At 36.0% G+C, this 25,852-nt stretch overlaps 1 protein-coding gene across 1 annotated transcript in view; it reads right to left on the minus strand.

The window, feature by feature from the left end:
• The window catches only part of ANO2 (anoctamin 2), a 181,839-nt gene that overhangs the window by 120,073 nt on the left and 35,914 nt on the right, over positions 1 to 25,852 (minus strand). The window contains 6 exon segments of the mRNA XM_085311278.1: positions 9,887 to 9,951; positions 15,319 to 15,360; positions 15,617 to 15,672; positions 20,154 to 20,202; positions 20,944 to 20,998; positions 22,304 to 22,455. Of these exon segments, the coding sequence (XP_085167404.1) occupies positions 9,887 to 9,951; positions 15,319 to 15,360; positions 15,617 to 15,672; positions 20,154 to 20,202; positions 20,944 to 20,998; positions 22,304 to 22,455 (419 nt within the window).

Genomic DNA, 25,852 nt, shown 5'->3' on the forward strand with positions numbered 1-25,852 from the left:
ACCTCATCATAGAAAGTTATCAGATTGGTTAAGCACARTTTCCCCTTTGTAAATCTATGCTGACTACTCCCAGTCACCTTCCTGTCCTTCAAGTGTCCGGAAATGGTTTCTGGGATTAGCTACTCTGTCACGTTCTCAGAAACCAAGGTTTGGCTAACCATTCTGTAATTCCTCAAGTTCTTCTTACCCTTCCTGAAGACCGAAGTGACATTTGCTTTGTTCCAGTCTTCAGGAACCTCCTCCGATTGTCATGAGCTCTCAAATATAATCAAGAGCGGCCTCRCAGTAACATCAGCCAGCTCCCTCAGCACTCATTGGTGCATGCCATCAGGGCCCACAGACCTGTATATATGCAGTTTGTTTAAGTGTTCTCTAACCTGATTCTCTTCCTCCAAGGATAAGTCTTCCTTGCTCCAGACTTCCCTCTAGTTTCAGGGACCTTTGATTCCAAAAGGCCAGTCTTACCTGTAAAGACTAAGGCAGAAAAGGCATTCAGAACTTTTGCCTTTTCTAGATCATTTGTCACCAGGGCACCTACCTCATTTAGTAGAGGGCCCACACTTTCACTAGCTTTCCTTCTGCTCTAGTTGTAGCAGCCTTCCTCATTGCCCTACATGCCCCTTCCTAGATTCAGCTCCAGATGGGTTTTGACTTTCCTAACCCCATCCCCGCATGTGTAGAAAGCATCTCTGTTCTGTATCACCTATATCCAGATTCTTCAGAATTTGCCATCTTTTTTCCACTTGGAAATTTTCTCAGGGCAGGATTCAAATATTTATTACAACCACCTGAGACACCTGTGTGGAATTACTGCTCAGCAGCTGTACTGAGGCTGCTGTACATCCCAAAATGTGCCTGACGGTATTTATATATACATATTTCTGTCCAGACAGACCCAGGCAGAAATACATCCATCTAAATTCAGATAAATAGGGATTGCACCAAACAGAGAAAGATGGAAGCCAAGAAAAGAAACAACCCTCTTTGGAACAATATCCAAGAGACTAAGAAACCTTTTTAATTAAAATTTTAGAGAAAAGAAAAAAACCAACAACTATAGAACCTCACCTAAATTACAATGCAGTTGAGTCTAAGGCAGGAAAGCAAAAATCCATTTGAAAGGCCAACTGATTTAGCAAACAAAAAACAGAGAAAAGAGCTTCTATCCATGAGAAGAGTACATGGTGGTCCCTAAACCAGAAACAAGGCTGTTCAGTACAAAGCGAATATCAGGATATTTGTGAAAACAGTAGATAAACTAGTGAAAGAGCCCTAAACCAAACCCCAAATGCTGAAAGTCACCTCTAACATTTATCTCTGTGCCCACATCAGCAAATCTCCCTCATTCACTTTCAGAAGCACCAAATTGGTAAGATATGGAAAAAAGTTCAGAGCCTGAAAGTAGAACTGAGTAGAATGTCATAAAAGTCATATAATGAAGCCCTTTTACTTAAGGTTCTCGTTTAAAATCTTATTTAACAAATTAACAAAACAAAGGTTTACAGTATAATTTAAAACACAAAAAAAAAAACTTAACCTCTAAAGAAATAGAGGGGGCTTAGTTATAGTTTGTTAGTTTGTGATGATGGCTTATAACCTAAAAAAAAAAAAGTGCCATTGGTTAATTGGTTACAGACTGTAATACAAAGAAAACTAGTAACAAAGTAAAACAGACATAAAATCATAAAATGYGACTGAAATAGAAAGGCTTGATATCTACTGATTCTATAAACAAGCAATGTGCTAGTTAGCTACTTAGTCAGAAATACCGTGACCCCCCACTCTGACTTAAGAGAATATAAAGCTTCATTGCTTCCTCAGAGTACTCCAGGATTTGTGCATTACTTAAGTGTTTAGCTCATCATAGTTAAGGAAACCTTTTACTAGAGAACTAGACATGATGAGGATGTGATTTGCAGCGATACAAAATAATGATGATAGTCACATACTACATTTCTGGTACAGTAGTAGCAGTCCTTAACTTTCTGCATTGTTTGAAAGGATTAAGAGCCAGATTACATTATTCTGTTGATATCTAGGTTTGCCTGTCAGGTTCTTTCCTTACACAAACCCCATGTGTCGCTGAGACTAGGCAATAACTGCAGCATCCCTTAATAAAAAGGAAAGTATCTTTAGCAGGAGTAGTAATGCAATGTTCGTCCTATTCACCTCTGAGAACTCACACAGAAGACAACCTGTGAGCACTCAGCATATCTCTTGATACTTCAGCATTGCACAAGGGGCAGCCTAGCAAYATATATGCTAGTCTGTGTCAGTAAAGACTGCATATGGGGAAGATAGCAGAGTTTTGCTATAGAAATATTTTCAGCCTACCAAGTGAATCTCTGTGTATGGAATAAAAAAAGTAATTAATTTATACACATCACATTTTCTTTCATAATCAACTCTACAGATAATCAGTAATATATTTAATATGTTGCACTGAATCAGCATTTCCTAAAGGCTGGCATGGACATTATCTAATCTTTTTCTTGCTGTTTTTAACACATTTTCTTACTTTCTTTCTAGCTTTTCTTCTATCTTGCAAATGACAGATTGGTTGAAGCTTTTACTGTGAACAAGTGTGAGGTCACTGATATTGTATCACTTTCCTAACCTCTTGTAGTCCTAAAAGATAATATGTACCATTTTCTGCAATAGCCACATTATCAGAGTCACACAGAAGCTCAGGCATAGACTTCTTTTCATAACTAACTTTTTCAATTACTACTGTGAATTTTTCATAATATTTCTTGAAAGCTTGTTTGGTCTTCAAAGTCATATAAGTAAATCTCGCTATACCTTCTGAGCTCATTTCATGTATTTGCTTTAGAAGGTGCCATAAGCATTACTATAATCAGATATACACCATCTAGTGGCTAATACACAGATGTATAATTTCCCATAAAACAGAAGTACAATAAATTCTTTATTAGTCACAGCATTATTGCATATCTTGAAACAGCAGTTCTTAAGCCTTGCCTGTTGTAGTTCTGAAATAATAAGAGTCATGAAACTTTCTTTTTTTCATTAAATTTAAACTCAGAACTTCTAAGACTGTGACATAACAAGACATGAATGGGTCAAATAAATGCTTTSCAAACAAAGCAAATTCAAATTCATACTAAAATAAAATTAAATGCATGCAATAATTTTCAGTTCATTATTTTTGAGCATTTCAACTGCAAATATTCTATCAAGATGCTAATACACAACAGCAGTAGTCATTTGTTCAAAAAATGCATTAAAAATGTTCATTTTTCTGCTGTCTGTGCTAATTGTGGAAGCTCACAGAGTTCCCATGCCATAAATCCTCTTTATTAGGGTGTTTTCTGGGGATAAGTGACACGAGGTACCCAGTGCTTAATCTAGTCCCTTTTCAGTTTGTTTTTGTTCACTGTTGGAGATGGGGTACTAGATCAAACAGAGCTACGGTCCAATTTAGTGTGACTTTTTATAGAGAGAGTAAAGTGCCTCCTACAAAAAATCCTCTTGTTGGGTGTAAGAGTGAGGTGGGGGCACCATCTGGACCCCCAGCAGGGACAGATACACAAACATAAGGCACACTGTGGTTGATACTGAGCATTTACTACATCTGGATCTAAGCAGGGGTTTCCCCAGCAGTTTTCCAATCAAGACAATAAAGGCACAGGAGAATCCAAAGCACTGATGAGCATCGGTCCATGGTGAGGAACGCTGTGGGGGGGGGGCACTATAAGAGGTTTTTATGTACTCTACATAGGCACAGTACACATACTGAGCTCATCACTAATTTCAACTCAAAGCCCAAGTGTAGAACTACCTTGGCATAGGCCTAGCTGCGTGACCATGACTATGGGTCACTATGCCCTGTTGATGCTCCTTCTCCCATGGAACAATCTGCTAGCTTCCATCACCTATCTGCTCAAAATTCTTCTGCATTTAAAGATATGCACTGAGGCATGGTCTTAACCCCTGGGCAGGGCTCATGAAGTTAGGAAMGGACCTCTGCTTTCCCAGCATCCCCTGGTCAGAACCTCCCATTGGAAGTAAGGGGTCAAGTGCAGTTTTACAAGAAAGCTGCAACTTCTCTCATTAATGCTGTCTGATAGTCCAGACTACATACTGTCACAGTAGCAGGCACCCAACTGAATCAGCTATTTTCTGTCTTTCTCTTCTTCCCCTCAGTTCACAAATATGCACATCTTTAGATGCCCCCAAATATTCTTGGAAAGAACATGCAGGACTTTCTCTTTTGTTTCTGAATGTGGTATCCCACCTTTGGCTTTTCCTTCTCATTTTAATAGAACAGGCTTTCAGTTCCCATCAAAATACATTGATGTGAACTCTGAAAATACATATCAAACTGGGACCTATCACTCAAGCCCATTAAGAAATATAAATTAATCTGAAGTTTAAACATCATATAAGTACTAAACTCCTTAGCCAGATAGTTGTGCACACAGATAAAACACAGTTCTAACTGCCTACAAAACTGCACAGTCCAAGGGCCACACTGCAGAACTCCTCTTTTCTTATTTTAACACTACTATAACACTACACTACCCTAAGTAGGGCAAGATGTGTACCTTTTCTGGGGGGTGAAGATTAATGAGGGAAGCAAAAAGGAAAACTTAAGAACACTTTTGGAGTCTGACTACTTGAACAATGCACTACACAGACTCCAAAACACTGAAACTGAACACAATATCCAGACTCTAGCCAATCGAGCAGCAGATCATAGCTCTGCCATTACTTTCAAAGCAGACAGGCAGAGAAAGCTGTGGGCTGCTCTGGTTTAAGAGAACAGCACTGAAAAGAAACAACAGAGGGGAAAAGATGACTCTTCTGTTAAGAGTGAGTTCAAAATGGACGCATTGCAATGAAGTGCCAGAATTCATTATACCTCATTCGAGGTTGAAACAATTTTCCATACAAAATAAAATATAGTTAAAAATAGGAAGGAAGAAACATTATTAGACAGACAGTTTGAGTACCAGAAGCTCCCAACTTTTGATTTACATGCTCTATACTATAAATAATATTTTGGCTAATATTACTACTTACTACTGCAAAAAGAGTTATGGTATACATAATCTTAATCTTTACAATATTTATGTCTTCCCATCTTTAAGCTTTACAGTAAGATAAGTGTATACAGACATTTGGAGTTTTGAAAGAAAGCATGTTATACATAATGTAAAAATAAAGAAATTTGATGAAGACATTACCATAGGAAATAGAATGAAGTCATGAAAAATGCAACATGTTGGAAGCAGTTGTAGAGTTAGAACTTCCAGAAGTACCAGTATTAAAGTAAGCTCCACCACAAATAAAAAAAAAAAAAAAATTTTTTAAAAAAACAGAACAACAACAAAAAGCTTGGTCTGTTTGATAATACTTAGAAATACATAAAACCAGGTAATTTTAAATTAATATCAAGATAACAAAAGGGGAGCTCACTTCTATGATGATAGTCCCCTGAACTTCAGTTCATGCATAGGTTCCCATCCACAGGTGCTTCAAGATGTCCATTAAGAAGAAGATAATTTGCCAGTTTTCCAGGAATTAAGACAAATCTCAAGGGGTAACCATCTCTTCTGATATTAGCAACATTAGCATAGTCACTTAGTCTATCATTCAGAGCTCCTAAGTAATATATTACATTCATACAGTTATATAATTCTTTATAAATTCTATTGCACTCCTTTTACTTGCTGTATGTTTTCTTTACTTGCTATAACTTATTAGATGTACAGAGCTAGAAGACAAGAGACTGGTTGCACGCTGCAGCAATGAAAAATTGGGCTGGAAAAAGTTCTTTCCCTTGAGAGTGCTGCAGCAGTGGAGCAGCTGCCCAGAGGGGCTGTGGGATCTCCATTTCTCGAGATTTTGAAAACTTGATTCAATAAGTGTCATGGAYGTGATATATGAGATATGACTTTAAAAAGCTGTTTTCAGAGCTGGGAATTGATGGGAAGATGGCAAGCCTTGTGTAGACAAGATAGTGCTGTTTCCTGCATTAACTCCCCCACTCTGACTAAAGATTAAGGGTGCACATGCACAGAAAGGTCATACTGCGGTCATGGTGACAGAGAGGACAAGCTGACCACCAGGACTCCCTACATCCCCAGACCATTTGAGAACTTTCTGAAGGATACACTATGCCTGCTCAAATGTTCTGGCGAAACTCCGCCTGATGGGAGGATCTCAGAAAACGAGAAATTATAAAAGGCGCAAGATAAGGCAGGTAGCTGCTGACCCGTTATCCAGGAACCTCAAGTCAGCGATGACATGGGATAAGACATCGCTGGAACCTAGGGTGATGATCTCTCTCTTTCTTATCATCTCTATTTCTTCCCTTCCTTTTCCCTTTTTTTTTTCTTCAACTTTTTCCTACTCACTGATAAGGAACTGTAGAGATATGGTATAAAATAGTTAGGATTTCACTCCCGACTGCTTAGTCATTCCTCTTGTGTAGTCAGTAAAATGTTTTAGTTGGATTTATCAGTCACTCTGTTTTGACTTCACCTTTATTAGTCTGTGGGGTATCACGAAACCTAGTGCAATCTGTTCTGAGACCCAATGTCAGAGATTCGGATTATAACAATAAGGTCCTGAGCAACCCTATTTAGCTTTCAAGCTAGTCATGCTTTGAGCAGAGGTTAGATATAGAAGCCTCTAGAGGACCATTCCAAAATATTTATTTTATAGTTAATATTTTGATTAACATATCATAAATCAATTTTAAAAATGCATAGCATCCTTCTTTCTATCTAGGTATTTCTTAAAACTCTTAGGGAGCGTCTTTCCTCCCTAGAGAGCAAAACAAATATTGCCCCTAAGAAACAGACAAATGCTTTCACTAAAAATGTTGGTAAAAAATGGGTGTGAACTCATTTTTATTTAAGGAAAGATCATCATCGAAATAGGGAAAAAAATCAGTGAACTATAACTATATTGCTTTCAGCATCTTTTAAACTGTATCACAAAGAGTGAGAGGAACTAGTATGTTAGACTATTCCTGCAAGAAGGCTACACTGCAGAAACCCATCTCCATTAAAGAGTAAAACTTAATTTAGGACCAGGAAAAAAAAAGTATATTTTAATAGGCAAACCACTGGAACTCTATGCCCCTTGGAACTGCACCTTTCATTCTCTACATGTTAACATATTACTAACTCCTTCCAAGTATAAGGGTGACTGAAACAGAAGTAAACTTATTTCAGTTCTTTTGCCTTCAGACATCTGTTAGCAAATAATTCATAATTTCCCTCAAAAATGCAAATCATTCTCTTCATGTGAGTTAAAAATAGACATACATAAAAAAGAAAGATTGAATTCAGAAAAAATACATTTAGGCATTCACATTGACTATAGCTCAATGCAATTGAGACAGAAAAGCTGCCTTAGACTTTGTTTTCAACAACATTTATTTAATGTCTGGATGTGCACTCAGAGACTATGTATTCACATTTTACAAATCCACCTTTAATTCATTTATACTATACTTTCCCTTAAAGGTTTAACTGATCTAGGTTTGCTGCAGAAAAAAAAATATATAACATCTATTCAGTTCTCATTTAGTAAAAGCCTCCCCAGTCACCATTCCATTTCCTAATTTATGACACAAACAAGCTTTTCCCTGCATCCCGAAGAGATTTTCAAAGCCAGAGCAGAAGACTTTTGCTGATTAAGATGCAGAAGTGAATAGAACTGTCAGCCAATATTTCAGTGACCTACTTTCGGGGTCTGCTTTTTTTAAGAACATGAAATATTCTACATTAAATCTGTTCAATGACCAATTAGGCAATTAACACTCACTCAGGAAATCTGACCTCAGATGCACCACAAAGAAGTCTAATTTTGGTGCATGAATATTGTTTAAGTAAGATATTTCAACACAGATGTTAATGGATTTGAAAAGATCAGCCAGAACAGAAAATGAGGCAAAATAAATGCCACTTTTGCCATTCATCAAAGCCCGGATATAAACCTGCTAAGTTGTACATCACTTCCATAACAAGAAAAGAGGTTGAGTAATCTAATCAAGTTGAGAAAGAAAGATCACATTAAACTATCAAGAGCCTGGGTAAATATACATACAGTAGCAGTAATCATCCATCAAAATTTACTAATTCAACTCTTGAAAAGATATAGTGTTGCTTCATCTCCATGAAGTGTTGCTGATGTTTGCCAAAGGAATAAGCACTTCAAATCCCCTCACCCTAACAGTACAGAGGCACAGAGACTTAATTCAGTTGCAGAAGGAAAAGGGTGGTAATTCTTTAGGTGTACGTACTTCAGAGATCTAACGTTACTCAGAAAATAAAACACATTTATTTCAGTTGTAACAGTTAACCTCATAGTCCAACAAAGCATGGAATATGAAAACAAGAAAAATCATCCCTGAAAACAGAGAATCAGTTGCATATGTCTGAACTTTTTCTCTCACAGAAGTTTAAACCACAGAATTTCTATGAAATTGTATCAGTGTAGTCAAACATCATAACGGGGACAGAGAACAGCAAGATACAAATGACAACAGAGTGTAAGCAGATGTACCTCCATCTTTAAGTTAGCCGAACTGTCAGGTCTGGTAAAACTTGAGAATTCCTGTGGTCACTCCCTGTTGGACTTTTTAAACATTTGTAGTATTTACTAAGAACGTACCAGCTGTTGTAATCTTGTTCTGAGTGTACCTGTTTGATTCAGTATCTTGGCCTGGAATCACTGGTAGGCCAGAAGTAAATAAATTCTAAACAAAAAAACTAAGGCTGAAAAKGGGAAAATCTCAAAGGGTTACAGACCTTCAATATGATTTGATGGTCTCACTACCATTGCCCATTTGAAATAGCTCCCTCACAATAAACAGTGATTCAGTTTGTAATATAAATTTAATGATTAAGCCTTTGAAAAGCTATATGCAGTATTTTAACTTTAACTTGAAATATCATATATTTTGGAAAGATTACTGTTTATCCATATTACTGACACAGAGCTACAATATCCTTTAACAAAAAAAAAAAAAAGAAAAAAAAAAAAAAAAAAAAAAAANAAAAAAAAAGAAAAAAAAAAGAAAAGCATACATTCAGTCCACACAAGACAGCTTCTGCAGGTAATCCCTTAGTGGCAGATTGTGTAATAAAGCCTTTTTGGAGCTCGACTATTCAAAATAAATACACTGAGAAATGTAGTCAGTCTTACATATACAAATTATCTAGGAACAGATTTGGGGTTGTTGGTTTTTTGTCTGTTATTATCAATTTATTCCCAGGCAGACATCTTGTGCAAGCATCTTTCAAGACAGTAGTTTTCATAAATATTTCCTGTTGATAATTCAGTATAAAAGAGAAATTGTTTATTGTAGAGATGTTGTAGAAATTCCTTTAAAAAGTACAGTGTTTTTATTTTGTCTTAATGTAAATCCATTTTTTCTATGAAATGTCACAGAAATATCAAAATTCAAAAGATATCATTGTACAAGCTGCTTATTTAGATGAATAAAACTTATATAAACAGGATTAAAAAAATCACATCAATTTCAAAAATGCCAAATAATTTCCGACTAAGCTATCATGAGAACACCAGCTCCTGACTATTCACTAGACTTTCAGTGATCATAAAATGAAATACACACGTGGAAAATTCTCTTTTTAAAAATGAATTAATGTTTTTTAAAATCTGAAATATGACATTTTTYCAGGAATAAAAAAAATACAAAAATAAAGGTACATTATTAATAGCTTAGCATATCTTTACTACCGTAAATTATCATTAGAGTTACAGAAATTTTATTTTCCATGCGCTCATCAGATTTCATCTGCTTAAGTATTTGAAAGGAGCTTTACTAATCCTCATCTGCTAAGAACTGAGTCCAGAAGTGTTTTATACAAATACATGTTACCTTATGAGGTCAATAGGCTGAAACTTGTAAAATACTCCATATCTTGCCCATTCTCGATACAGCAACTAAATAAAAAACAGAAAATTAACTTGAAATCACTGTTCCCATTTGTTTCACAAACATGTAAGAGTTAAAATATATGCTCTAAAAGAAGTAGTTTCCTGTGCTTAAATACAAACTTAGAAGTACATTTTTCAAACATTATGTAAAACTTCAGCTAAACAAACAATGAAAGGATGCAGCACATATACCCTTTCCCTACATCCTGCTTACTCAATTTACTAGACAGTGAAGTCAAATAGGAAGGCTCAAAAGGAAAACAGAATGATTCTGTAGTTTCATAGAGATCTTTGGAAAGATGATAGAAAATAATCTATTTGTAATCAAATTCTTTTTTGAAACTCCTATCCCGGTTCACCTCATGTTGTACCTGCAAACACTTGTCAGAACTTACCTAGGGTATAACTACAGATGTTGGATAAACTGTATGTTGAATGAGTACATWGTTTTTTAAAACATACTAAGAGGTAACAAAAGTGCCAAAATCAGTCTGCTCTCCTCTATAGCTCCTGAGGCTATTACGCCCAGCAGATTCCACATAAAAGCCCCTTCTCTCTCATCCTGCGCATGGAACAAGTTCACATGAGCTCTGTGAGACTGTGAGCTTAGCCACAGCTAGTAGGCAGCACAAAAGAAGGCTCAAACCCCACAAAAACATCTTAAGTGGGGCAGAATTAAGTTACCGGAAAACAGAGAGTMAAGAATAAAAAAGATACATGTCAGAACCTGTAATGTATTTTCTGTGATAGGAAATGGACTCAACTGTAACTGTTTTGTTGCTGTTATATGACACAGCTTTGTTGAACTTCAAAAAAAAGAGCATCTTTGTCAAAATCCTTTACAGGAGGTTTTTAAGAAAACTTGTAGTTATGGTGTAAAAAACATCCATGTCTTGAAACAAAAGGTATCATTTGGATAGAAACCACTTACTAAATTAATAATTTGGCAAAAAGTTTAATGTGATAGCAGTACATTTTATAACTGTGTATCTAATTATTAATGGTCTAGAAAAGATATTCAGCAATGAAGAAAGACACAGCTTTCCAGAAGTTAAAGATAGTAAAGACCAAAGAAAGCTGAGAGGAAACTTCAGTAGGACCTGACCTAAGCTAGACAGCTGTTGACTGTATTTTTTCATCAGAGGAAGATAAGAATCAGGGCAGTCTCATGTAAACAAGATCTTCTAAGGAATCATTTTGAATTGTTTGTATTCCTTTCATACTTTTATGCTAACTGTGACCCCTCATTGAGGCATTACTGTAGACAATCTAAGAAAACATGTGCTCTTTAAAATAATTTTATTGAAGTACAGTGCATGAAAAAACTAATAAATAAACACCTAGAACTGCAAATAAAATGTTTCACGCTCAGGTATCATTGATAAACCTTTATAAATCTATAGCATGACTTAAAAAAAAACAGATGTCTAGCCTTGTGCATCTATTTTCAAAAACAGAAGTGGAGAAGGGTCTAGTAAGAAAGAATAAAATATAAAAGAGATACAGACAGACAGCTCCTTTAAAATGAAGCACTTAATAATTCCTTGTGCAACTGGAGTAGTGATTAAATTGTGAGAGCAAGTTTCTGTGTGAAGCACCGTGTGCCCCCTAAGGGACAACCTTGGTACACATAGAGTACGTTCTGCACAGAATTTAAGTTTTCTTTATAATTTCTTTCTTTTTGAATTCAGAAGCAAAGGTACTGTCCAAAGTCACTTAAAAGCAATATTCTTAAAATTATAAGATATAGTTTTTTGCCTAATGTGTAACACACAGAATTCATCAGATTAGTTGTAGCTAGATTGTAAATTCTTTAGGACTATCTGTAAGACTGAACCTCTTTAAGGTTCTTTTTTCTTTTTTTTTTTTTGGTCAATAAATAATGAATTATTATATAAGGGAATTGTATAAATACACAAGAGCTGGAAACAATGTTAATAATAAAGTATATACAGTTTTTGTAATTAATTATCAGTAGTGCATCTGCCAGTTGGTCCACTTTGACAACTACCAGCATGATATATATTGAGTTACTGCACCATCTTGTGGCATTAAAAGCACAAAAGCTACGAAATATTTTATCTATTAGAATAACTGAATTTGCGTACCTATTTGTGTTCCTGAAATGTACAGCATCAACTGCAAGTTTTGTCAGAGTTATCTTGCCTTTTTTTGAAATTTTCCAATCATATTTTTCTAATGTTTATAATGTCTCTCCTCCCACAGGTGCTATGTGAAAGACCTACATAAATATCAAGGGAACACTTAAGACCTGGATCCTGCAAACATATGCCCACGTAAGTATTACCGCTCAGAATATGGAAACGGGCTTGCACCCTGTTAAGTGAATGGACGATGCCAGTGTACACTACTTAAAGATCTGGCTTCGAATAGTTTCTGTTCCTAGATTAGTGAGTAAATCCTACACTGCTGAAGCAACTGGGAATTCAGCAGTGAGATTCAAGGAGTGTGCAGTCTCRGCCCAGAGAATATTGGTTTCAAGGAACAATCTTGCAAAATGCTTTACACTTGTGTAAAGAAATGATGAAGCTGAGTTTGATTTTCTTTGGCTTCAAGAAGAGAAGAGGATTTTTCCTGCTGCCATTCTCATATGCTCATATGAATACTTGTGGTTCCCCATTCAAAATTCACTCCTTGACTTTCCCCCACAGCATTACATCAAAACTATTTTGTTTCCATAAATAACCCTGCTAATAAGCATATTTATTGAAATATATAGCTCAAGAAAGCTTAAAACTATTAAAAATATTAGGATTACTTAAAAGCTGCTTTGAATATAGCTATAGAATTGATTTTAAAGGGCAGAAAGAAGAGAGAGGTCTTCCTAAAATTTCAGCCAGTCCTGGTTATAGCATTATATCAAACTATGGAATCACAGATTGATTACTCTGATCACAAAAGCCATAACACCAAAGTTGAGTTTGTGGTATGGATGTTTTCCATACACGTGTGTTGCACAAGAGAACTAAACTTCAGTTTCAACATGGCAGTTTTACAAGACTAAACTTACCCTGGAATGTGCTTCCTTTTCAGATTTTTATTAAAATGAAAGGAACTCTAGGAACAGTTTTGTAATATAGTTTATTGTATTTTATCATCTTCACTTAAAAGCAGAACTTTCTGTAAGTTTATAACAACACTTTGCAATCTGCTTGTAATATCGAAAGAATGGTGTCATAGTATAGGTTGTCAGGTTGTCAATGGGCTAGAAGCTTAAAAAAGACCAAGTCAGTGTTTATCCTCATGGCAAGTTGTTACTGTGCTGCTGTGCTATACTTTTCTTTAAAWTTTTTTCTGTAAGCAGAGAGGAGGAGTTTCCTTTACTCTCATCAACAGTTTTAGGGAAACCGGGTGCTTCACTGAATGCAGATTTCTAATTCTCATAGGATGTATATTGTTTCATGGGGCATATCCTCCAAGGAAATTCTGAAGAGGGTTAATAAGGATTAACTTTTTATATTATGTGCTGGTACATAAACCTTCATTATTTGGGCCACCTTCTTGGCATAAATACCACAGTCAAACTCAGTTCATCAGTCCTTGGGCTTACACAACAGATGATTGAAATGGAAGACACATATAAGCTAAATTGGAGAAAACAGAAAGGGGCATGGGGAAAAAATCTCAAAAATGTCCTCTCTTTCCTTTAAATCTGATCAGAGCTTTTCAGGAAATTAAACACTGAGACTATTAGATTCAGATAGAAAACAGATGATGTTATGCATAGAAATACTACTGCAGATTCTGTGGCTAGGCAGCAGAGACATATGTGAATAATCAGTGGAATTCTGGAAAGAATCTTTTATGTTTTTAATACTTAGCACTTCATAACAGAACCTAATAGGCAGGATAAAAAGAAGGCAGCACAAAATACAGCTAGTAGGGTGAGTATTTTTCCAGACACTACTATTCTTGCCCCTTTTCCCACATTACCCATCTTTTTGCCATCTGACTCATATTCATTTAAGTTTTTTCTCTGAAAGTTGTGCTAGCCTTATAAGCCTGTGAACTCTACATCTGACTTTCAGAGTCCATGACCATAACACCCTAATCACTTGCCCAGAGAAAACTCTGAAAATGCAGAGCAGATAATATCTTTATAAACAAAAAGTTTATTAAATAATAAACCTCAATATATAAGCTTCTATGTAGTTTGTTTCCTGTTTTTGTCTCTTTTGCTTATCAAGGTTCATATACCAAATTAAATTGTATACAATTTAATGTATAYATGAAGATATCTAGAGCCTGAATGTTAATGTTATTTACCAAAAACTGCAAAGGAGATGATTGTGTTTCTCAAATTTTTATTGATCCAAATTCTCCTGTATGCTCTATGAACTTGGTCTTCGTTTCAGATGCAAAAATGATCATCACATGCACCAATCACACTTTCTGAGAACGATGCTAAGTGTTTCAGCAAAAGAATGTCATTTTCTTATTTCTCCTTCGTGCAACAGATGGCACTTAGCAACACGTAATACCACAGCATGAAAAACATTTATGAAATGGCTTACAAGTCAAGAAGCAAGAATATAGACAATTTATTTTCTAACATAGTAAACACTTTTAAGCTTTAAAACATTCTTTTTTCTTCATTCTACTCTTCTCTCCCTCCTCCCTTTTCTCCCTACAATTTTACCTCTTCATTTCCTATCCCACTGTTTGTATATCAAGGAAAAAATAAACATATACCAAGAACAATATGGACTGGAACTTAATGGATTATTACATTATTTAAGTGGTTTTGCTCGTTTCYAATAGTGAGCATATTAATTAAAAACAATCAGAAAGGATTTATTTTTTCTCAACTTGTCAGGAAGAAAAAAAAAGTTAAATAACTTATACATTTATTTTCCTTCTATAACCAGGTGATGTAACAGATGAATACCTACTAGAATAAAACACTGTTGTACAGTACATACAGTAGTGCATTTTCTTAAATTATATATGTTTTCTAAAATCCTATTTTCGATTTATTTGTAAAGAAAAGATTTCTAGCTATAAAATGAAAAATATAAAAAGTTTCTAGCTTTTAAAAATACATTCTTCATTCTACATTCTCTTACCACAACAGAAATGGATAAATAATAAAAAGCCTTTCTCTATACTTCTCTGAAGCATTTTAAGACATAAATATTAAATTAAATTCACTGAATTACTGAGAGACTTCATAAAAAATCTTGAAACAAAATTTGATATGCAGAAGTATATAACAAAACAAATATGATATGTATCTGTAAAAAGCATTAGTCAGTGTTCAACTGAGTAAATGCTTCTGATAGCATTTAGTACATTGTTTCACATTTCTCACATTCAGGTCTAATATGAAATTAATTTTGAAATGTACTTTACCTTTCTTTCATTCATTTCATCATTTTGGCCTTCATATTCACCCTAGAAAATAAAAATGATTTAACTACAGATGTAAATACAGATAAAATTGAAAAAAAAGATTTTCAGCTGTTCCCACATTGTTGATTTTACTTATAGATTACTCTCTGAAATGTATTTACACATAGTTTCTTCATATTAGAATCATATACCTAAAATGTTCAAATATATTTTCATTTTCACGGGCAATAAACATTAAYGTCTATACACTATTGAGCAATATTATCAGGAAACTAAATTTTTAATAGAGTATACATACATCATGAAGTGGGTATGCTGCATCATAAACATTGTTTGCTATTAATGTGGTAATACCTAAAGGAGGAGAAAAAAGAAAAGATTGTCAGCAGCTAGGCAGCACTAAGCACAAAAGATTATTACAGATTTCTCTTGATATTTTACTGAACTATATTACTGAATACATTCAAGATCATGCCAGATAAGTATATACCTCCCTAGAAGTGAACCTTAACCAAACAGGGAAAATACATTTTCACAGAAAGGCTTAATATTTGCCTCATTCCTACATAGTGTTTTTTCTTGAGTGAACTAATATAGCACAAATGGTTTTGACCACTCACTCATCCTGATAGATGAGGGTTGTGTGACTGAGAAGGAAAGCATCTAGGATATCTTTCTTGCAGCTTGACAATGATCCCAGAACTATAAATTGCACTGAGGTAGACAAGCAATCCAAAAGGCACTTTCCCAAAATACTATGATTGAAGATATAGTAAAGAAAGATCATTTTGACTAATATTGTATGAAGACTAATTTTCACTGAACCAAGTTCTGGGTTCTCTACACTTCCTTGAAACAACCTTTCTTTGCTTGTAGAACTTAATTGATCACTTTGTGCTCTCCAGTTCATGGTTATGCTGGAAAGCTACATGCATCAGGACAAGAAATATTGAGTCCTAAAGACTGCCATCAGGAAGTCTAGTGGAAGATACAGGAATATAGTGTAACACGGCACTATCAGTGACCTCATGCTATGATAGTTTTAGCAGTTGAATCCCCAGCTAATGACTACAGTACTTAACAGACATACACAGGATCGCTATGGTTCTCAAGACCTATGTCTCAAAGATATTCTGTCTTCACTCTCTGCAGGTAAAAAAAAATTATTTCGTAAGACAACAACTAAGGATTAGCAGTCTATTTCAGACCTCTGTGTTTTCAAAGTTCAGTGAAAAGTAACTAGACAGTTTGTCTTTAGTGACAAAAAAAAAATCATATGGTCAAATCCTAAAACCATCATTCTGAAATATTTTGGGAAAAACTTCTGGCCAGAGATATCAGAATCATAGAATCGGAGAATCGGTGAGGTTGGAAGGGACCTCTGGAGATCATCTAGTCCAACCTCCCTGCTCAAGCAGGGTCACCTAGAGCACGTTAGACAGGGTTACATCCAGGCGGGCCTTGAAAATCTCCAGAGAAGGAGACTCCACAASCTCTCTGGGCAACCTGTTCCAGTGCTCTGTCACTCTCACAGTGAAGAAATTCCCCCTCACCTTCAGGCGGAACTTCCTGTGGTTCAACTTCTGCCCATTGCCTCTTGTCCTGTCACATGAGACAACTGAAAAGAGTTTGTCCCCATCCCCTTGACACGCTCCCTTCAGGTACTTATACACTTTGATAAGATCCCCCCTTCAGTCTTCTCTTCCCCAGGCTAAACGGGCCCAGCTCTTGCAGCCGTTCCTCAGAGGGCAGGTGCTCCAGCCCTGATCATCCTCGTAGCCCTACGCTGGACTCTCTCCAGTAGCTCCATGTCTCTCTTGTMCTGGGGAGCCCAGAACTGGACACAGTATTCAAGTTGAGGCCTCAGCAGGGCTGAGTAGAGGGGCAGGATCACCTCCCTCGACCTGCTGGCAACACTCTTCCTAATGCACCCAAGGAGACCATTGGCCCCCCGGACACAAGGGCACATTGCTGACTTATAGTCAACCTGTCATCCACCAGGACTTCCAGGTCCTTCTCTGCAGAGCTGCTCTCCAGAAGGTCAGCCTCCAGCCTGTACTGGTGCACAGGGTTATTTCTCCCTAGGTGCAGGACTCTGCACTTGCCCTTGTTGAACTTCATGAGGTTCCTCTCTGCCCAACTCTCCAGCCTGTCCAGGTCTCTCTGAATGGCAGCACAGCCCTCAGGTGTGTCAGCCTCTCCTCCCAGCTTGGTATCATCAGCCAACTTGCTGAGGAGGCACTCCGTCCCCTCATCCAGGTCATTGATGAAAAAGTTGAACAGGTTGGGACCCAATACTGAGCCCTGGGGGATGCCACTAGCCACACGCCTCCAACTAGACTCCACGCCACTGAAGATGGCTCTCTGATCTCAGCCTTTCAGCCAGTTCTCAATCCACCTCACAGTCCACTCGTCTAACCCACACTTCCTAATCTTATGTAGGAGGATGTTYTGGGAGACAGTGTCAAAAGCCTTGCTGAAGTCAAGGTACACAACATCCACTGCTCTCCCCTCATCTACCCAGCCAGTCATTCCATCATAGAAGGCTATCAGATTAGATATTACCATTTTTTTTCCTTCATACAAGCGAAAATACTCTATTATTTGTATTAATACATTTGGGAAATATTCATGCTTGGATCATGTCAAGTCCTTTATTAGACTATTACATGTTCGGGAAATTTTAGAAAAGTTCAGAGGTATGAGAGAAGAAAATACACCTTCCTTGTATCATAGAAGTAGAAGTAGATTCAGGCTCACACAGCTGAAAATTTGAATATGCAAATGTATTTGAAGTGTTTTTACTTTCTCTCATTATATTATGGAATATGAACCACAATTATGAAAACTGGAGACCACTACAAGAACATCACTTTCCTGTCTTCCATGAAAAAAAGAACAAAAACCAAACAAACAAACACAAAAAGAATCATAAAATAGAAAAAAGCAAGGATGCTTAAAGATATCTGGTAAACCATTCATGATATGTGCTCTTGAGACCAGGGAGAAGGGAAAACCCTACTGACATATGAAGCATAGAATTTCTGGGAGAGGATCTCAGAGGATCAGGCCAATTAATTATTTAGGTCAAATCASATGGATAATAATGTTTTGACTATGGACTAAAAAGAGGGGAAAGTCAGGAGAGATAAAATATATGCCTTCATGTCAAATGGGATCTTGAGTTGATCTAAGCTTGTAGTAGATCAGCCTGTATTTTCATCTTAGTGTAAAAAAAAGCCTGAGAAGTCACTGCTAGTGCTTTGATCTATACAAAACACGAACAAAGAACAAGATATTAGAATGGAGAAAGTTCTGAGTAAGAGGTTAAAATAAGAGCTCTTTTCCTGCCAACKGTGTCCTTGTAGGATGGATTACTTCTTTCAAGTTTGCTCTCAAGTCCAACAACTTTTAGAGGAATAGAGTTTCAGCAAATTCAGCATGCTCCCTCTGCATCTCCAAGAAAAGTGTCACCTCTGAGAGCTGGCATTTACATCAGTGAGTTTCCTGTCTCTGCTTCACTTTAGACTTGTTTTCTCTGCCTCACATTGCCTTGTCTCTAGAAGCCCCTGCTTTAGAGACTCCTACTTGCTCATAGACCATAGCTCCCAGAGAAAGCAAGATCTCCTCATGCACAAGGAAGGTCCCCTTGATGAAGGGCAATCCAGCAAAAGAGATAACATTCCTCTTAACTGCCCAGACAGAGTCTTAACAAATCAAACACAGAGCAACACAGTGAGCAAAACAGATGTCAGTTGAACAATAMATTTTATAAAGGGAGGCTGTTCAACATATTTTCAATGACCCTCTTTTTTTTTTTCCTCTACTTTTCACTTCAGTATGTTAAAAAAAATTAGATTAGATTAGGAAAAAGGATATATAAAATGGTCTAATAAACCAAAACGTGTGTGTTTGTTTTAGGTCAAACCAAGGTCAACCATTTTTTCCCTCTATATAATTAGAAAAAATATTAAATTTCTATTTAACAGTAACCTACATTAATCTTCTTATACGTCAGCTGCTGAACCAAAGAAAGCTGTCACCTGCAATATCACCACATAGAGTTACTCCAAGAGGCTGCAGGAGACTACTTGTACAGCACACTTGCTCTTTGCAAGTACATTACACTAGGACATAATGATCTGCACAGAAGYGGTCAAGCTAACAGAAGACTTTCAGAAAACATGCCAGAAAGCAGTACTATGAGCTCTTCAACTCCAGGGAGATATGGTATCACAGTGGAGAAAGGAAAAGAACAAGAGAAAAATATGCACATCTGTATCCGTTCTGAATCACAAAAAAACCTTCAACCCCAGCCAAAATTTGATAGTGGAAATTAGCCTTGGATACCACTGATCACAGAATCTCTTCAGGACAGTCATATTTAAGACGTAGCTTTCACTATGCAGCTCATGGACATCATTTTTAAAGCTATAGCAATAAAAATAATCTGAAATATGCATTATTGTATAGAAATGGTAAGGAAAATCTGCTCCTGGATGAAATAATGCAATATATTGGAGTTGACATCTGAATTTTCAAAAGCAGATCATATAACAATCAAATCGAATTTTATAATCACTTGTGAAATGCAAGTTATGTGCCAGATCCTGCAGTTGTAGAAATGAGAAGCAAACTCTCATTACCAATGTCCTACATAAGCAGTAGATCAGAAAGTCTAACTTTATTCATCAGAAAACGCATTTGTTTCGATATCTGTTTTTGTGGAAAAGTGCCAGTATATTTTTGTGTTCTGTTAGACAAATAAAATTCAATTAGATACCTAAGCAATTAATTTCAAAACAACAGATATAATCATCTTCCCTCCTTCTTACCCATGCTGTTTCTGGCCTTTGTAGGTGTGCGTTTTAAAATTTCATGTACCTATAAAAAAGAAGAGCAGTGATATAACTGTTCTTTTTCATTTCCATTTTTCATTTTCTGACCTTAACATCCGTAGGCTGAGTCCTGCTATGTCACATCCTTGTAAAACTTGGTATAAGTATTTAACAGAATCTAGCTCCATATGAAATATTAAGTGTCATGGAAGCGCCTTAAACAAAATATTTAACATTTAATATTTAACATTCACATTTGAAAGTATAACATGAAGACGCACATAGAAGTGATTAGCAAATAAGCTATATCTGTGAAACCTGAGTGAGCATATGAATGAATGTATCATGCTGAGGATGTGTCACCATATTATCTGYAAAGAGAAATCTTGCCTCAAAAGCTTGCTGGAGCCCTAACAGGATGCAAGGTTTCTTATCAAAGATTACTGAGCTAGTAAGTTTCTATAGGATTGCAGAAGATGTCCTTCTATGGACTAAAATCTGGTTAAAGGATAGGAAGCAAGGCTTGATGGCCACTTTTAACAACAGGTAGGATTAAAAGGTATTGCCCTAGACAATATCTCCTACTCCCACGGAGCCATATGAACTACTGGCTAGCTCTAGGACTGTATTTTTTATGTTCTTATGATTACTTAATGTTTTGCACGAACTGAGAAATGCATGTACTGAGGCATACTTTAGCAAAGCAGCGAAAGGCACTCACTATTGCAGCAAATCCCATTCAGCACAAAAGTCTTCCCTCAATTACATGTCACTTTTGTTTACTTACTATTCGGCTGCGGGTAGCATTATCAAAAAAAGTGTCTTTGTCTTTAATGTTATACCTAAAAATGTGGAAAGAAAAAAAATCAGTTATGTTTTCAGAAGTAGTACTAATGAATAAGATAACATAGAACAATTTGATTTAGAATTCATTTAGAAGCRATAGTAAGGAAGAAAAACATGTTTAAAGGAAATAGATGTGTAATAGGACAGCACAGAATAGAATACCTCTTGATATTTGATAGCAAAATAAAATCTTTTAATGCCTAAACATGCAGAATTCTACTGGGATTGTAATGATGGTGAGTGGAAAATGCAAAAATATTAACTAGTATAGAATACCTTTTGGATAAGGAGAGCTTGTCTATTGTTTACACAAGTTGACTTTTTAATCTTTTCTTATAAAGTAACCTCAATGTTATAACATTCTGTGGTTATAAATGTTATCAGGTTTCAACTAGCCTAATTTAGATGTTCCTTACTCTTTTCCACATGACTAACCAGTCACTGTTTTACTTTTCCGTATAATAATTCTAGTGGAATTATGCATTCCCTGAAAGCTTAAAAAAAATCATATGTGAAATCAGTTTTTCCAGTTTATTCCCCTTAACTGGCTTGACTTGTATTCAGTATTAATGAAAATTGTCAGATGAGACAATAAATGATATGGTGAATCATCATATTTATTACTGAATTTTATTTATTAGACAAATACAAGGAGCCAACTTTAAAGAAATAAGAACTGTTTAGCATCAGATTAGGTCCAGAARTATTAATCTGAGTGAGATGCAGGTGGCAAGAATTCCTTAACTGTATATTATTAACCAAGTTTTAACTACTATAATAAATCCATCAAGAATAAAAATATTATCGCATTTCTACAAGCTCTTCTTCTTTTCTCAAAGCAAGTGCCAATATGTTTGTCCAATTCATTAGTCACTTAGTGATAAAGTTTTTACAGTTTAAACTAAACACATGGACATTTTATTTGATGCACTGCTCCAAGTGCCTTATCCAACAGAAGCAAGTTAAACACTGACAGAAATTCTGTGTAAGCTTAATATTTCTGTAAATCAATGGAAACTGAATTCAGTGTCAGTGAATGTGAATTTACTTTAGCTCTATTTGCTCAGTCTACACAACATTCAGGTTAACCCAGACATATCCGTTTATCACTTGGAAATGATTTCCAGGAGAAGTTTGTCAACTTGTGTATTTCCTCAGGATTTCCAGAAATGCTGCATCCTCAATGAGGCAGCATGATTGCACTGATGATCCTTTGATTCACATACTGGGAAGGGAAAAAATGACAATAGTAAAATGATAAGATATAGCCTTCTTTTCTTTTCACAATTTAAACTACTTACAAATATATTTTCTCTCTAGAAAATGGGTAGGACAGGTTTTTCATCTTGGTATTTTCTTGTTGTGGCACCTGGGGTTGCAGAGGTTCAGTCAATTTGCACCATATTTCATTTAGCTTCTTCAGTATTCCTCCCTCTTCTTTGATTTCGTACATCTGAGTAAATAAAATATTATACATTAATGTGAATTCCAAAAGAACACTAAAAGGAAAAAAAAAATTCTATACACATGGGTATATTCTATATACATGGGTATGTATCTGTATATTCCTATGTAAGAGCAAGCACCTGAATTKTTAAGGTTTTCAGCAAGAAAAACTTTTATGCTTCAGAAGTTACTTGCAGAATAAAACTCAGTGTAGGAATGTTAGTATGAGAAATATCCTCACTAACTCATTTAAACTGGGAGCTGTAGGGAAGTAAAGGGAAAGCAGAAGAATTATTCTGAATTTAAAAGCTTATAACTCGGGAAAAGATCGAGTAAACGAAATAGGAAGATCCTTTACCTGCTGATCTGACTGGCAACCATGCTGCACARACAGAATAAATAATTAGTAAGTCAATATTGTTAGTTTGGCCTTATGGTACACATGCCATTGGAAGTGAAGGGGAGGTGAAGCCGGTGGCTTCATGGCACTCTCTCATGCAAGGAACTAGCTTTTGCTGATTTGGACTGATATGAAGTACTGTAGAGCCTCCCAAGGATATCAAGTCCAATTCACTATACAAACAAATTCAATGAATACGCATAAAATAGACTTTGGAGTTTTTCTTAAAGTAGTAATAACAGTCATTATTGTAGGACTTTGCAGAGAAGAAACCTAGAGTCAAAGCATTCACTTAAGACTGAAATGATTTTGTTGTTGCTATTGTTGAAACTATCACTGATGATTAAGTTCCAGCCACAGAATGAACTGCCATGTCCATCTTTAAAGAAAAAGAGCTAGATGGACACCTACGCACACGTGTGCCTGCACCAGCATATGCGTGCTGTGGTAGAGATGGATACTTAAAATTTGCTGACAGTCAAACTAGGAAATATTTATAGGAAAGGAAAAGTTARATAAGTTGAAGACAAGAAACCGTAACTTGCGGAAACAGCCATACCTTGCTGCATTCCTAGTATTTGCTTAAATGTCAAGCTACTATGCTTCTGGTTCTCATAGGCTACATCAACACTCCTAAACAGATGTCCCATGGGAATGTGTTGTTTGATTGCATACATGTTAAGCAACASAGAGAAACAAGAGTCCATGCTCCCTAGGGCAGGATATCCTTAGGACCTCCTTTGTGCTTCTGCAGCCAGAATTAATTTTCATGATTACCGTTTGTGGGATTTTTTCAGTTCAAAGTGTCTGAAATAACATGTCATGGTTGCCAGATTTTTTTTTTTTTTTTTTTTTTTTTTTTGTTAGCATGATGTGCAGAATTTATGGTATATGCTACAGAACATAGCATGAGAAGCCACTGGAGCAGCTGAAGGTAGAAGGCCTGCAGGGACAGCATTGGAAAACTGTATGGGTTAGTGGCATAGGCCAAATTTGACATAGGCTCTGCTCATTCTTTTTATAAGGCAGTAGCTCCTGGATCAAACTATCRTCTGAACCTGCCAGGTGTCCTCCAAAGGGAACTACTTGGTTTGCTCCAAAAGAGACCGTAAGGGTACAAATTATCATACATCTAGTATGTACAAGTAGAGACCAAACCCTGAAAGCTAACAAAGGACTTAAGTTATTTGACGAACAGGTGCTAACATGTCAGTCTGTAGACCTATTTACTTGGCGTGTAGGCAAGCAGCAAAAAGGTTTACAGCTAAGTTATAAGCTCCTTTTGCTTGGACTAGCATAGAATATAATGAATAGGATGAAACCAAATTCTGAAATCACTGCCGAGACGGATGTGTAAATACACTATTAATTATAATTCTTTCATTTGAGTTTGGCGTAATATTATGAGGAATATGAGTTTTGTTTTTTATTTTTTCCTGAGGCATAGACAGCCTGAGAAAACATTAGTTCATTTGCAGACCGATTAAATATTGATTCATTAAATGAATCTTGAACATTGCTTAAAAAACAACTGAAGTAGTCTACTCCAAATAAAATAAATATTCTTGATTTTAACTGATTGAAAGGAAGCACTTTAAAGTATTATGACGATTTTTAAGTGATTTTTAAAGTGACTTTTTAAACTGTTGATCCCCTACCTTTAGAGAAATATGACCTTTTTAAAGAACTAAAATTGGGCACCTTTCAATCTTAAGTACCCTTTTTCCTATTTAAAGCAGTTATATGACATATACCTAACATATTTTCCTGTGGCTCAATGTCACTTTGCTGGTTCTATATTAAAAGTAATTTCTTTGTCATATGCAAACATGCACATATAGTTAATTTACTCAAAAGGATTTTTTCTACTATGTAATTTTTCTTGAAAGATGTTTTACAAATGAATATTTGAAAGTATTACTTTTGTTGCCAACCCATTGTGTTTAGAAATGGTTCAACATTTTTCATTGAAATTGTTTTATTTATAGTTTCAGTGGATTCTTGAATAAATAATAAATAGTATCAGAGAAAATACATAACATTCCTTAGAAAATAATCTAGGAACAAAACTAGAATTTTCTCTTTAATGGTTCCTGGATAAATTTTTCAATTTTTATTTCCAAACCCCCCAAAATAAGGTTTCTGAATTTCAAAAATGATTTTTCCCCTCACAGAAAWTTCCTTTTCCAATTATCTTTAATTCCAAAATCTTAAGACAAGAACATAATTTTCCTGTCATACCTGTTGGTTTTTGTATTACGCACAGTGTGCAAATAGGATGCTGGAAATCTAGCATAAATTGGCAGAAGARCAAGATACTAAAGATGAGACAGAGTTGGGGGGGGTAGTTCCAGTGAGAATACCATTTAAATAAGAATAGCTATTCTGGAGCAGGCTAAAGGTCTATTTAGCCCATATCCATAATTGCTGTTTCCTGTAGCTGCTTAAAACTTAAGTTCAGAGAAGGAGTATGTGCATAAGAAAAGCACAGAGCACTGTGTCTCTTGGTATGCCTTTGGAGTTGCCAGGGATGAACAAGCACTTCCTGAGCTTGACTTAATGCCTTTGGAGCAACATTAGTGATTTTGTGTCCATCTCCAGTATAAACTTACTTTTGATCCCTTTCCCAGAAAGGGACAAGACATAGAAAAAAAGAAAAAAAGGAGAGAGAAACAAAGTTAAATAGTAAAAACAATTTTGACCTGGGCCCCTAATGTTAATGTGAATGATGGCTATGAATATATATCATAGAATCAGTATCAGCTGTCCAGGTCTCTCTGAACAGCAACACAGCCCTATGACGCATCAACCATTCCTTCCAGGTTGGAAGGGACCTCTGGAGATCATCTAGTCCAACCTCCCTGCTCAAGCAGGGTCACCTAGAGCATGTTAGACAGGGCTGTGTCCAGACAGGCCTTGAATATCTCCAGAGAAGGAGACTCCACAAGCTYTCTGGGCAACCTCTTCCAGTGCTCTGTCACTCTCACAGTGAAGAAATTCCTCC

The sequence above is a fragment of the Rhea americana genome, unplaced genomic scaffold, assembly GCF_003343005.1.
Source record: "Rhea americana isolate MKP2758 unplaced genomic scaffold, rheAme1 scaffold_338, whole genome shotgun sequence".
Taxonomy (NCBI): Eukaryota; Metazoa; Chordata; class Aves; order Rheiformes; family Rheidae; genus Rhea; species Rhea americana.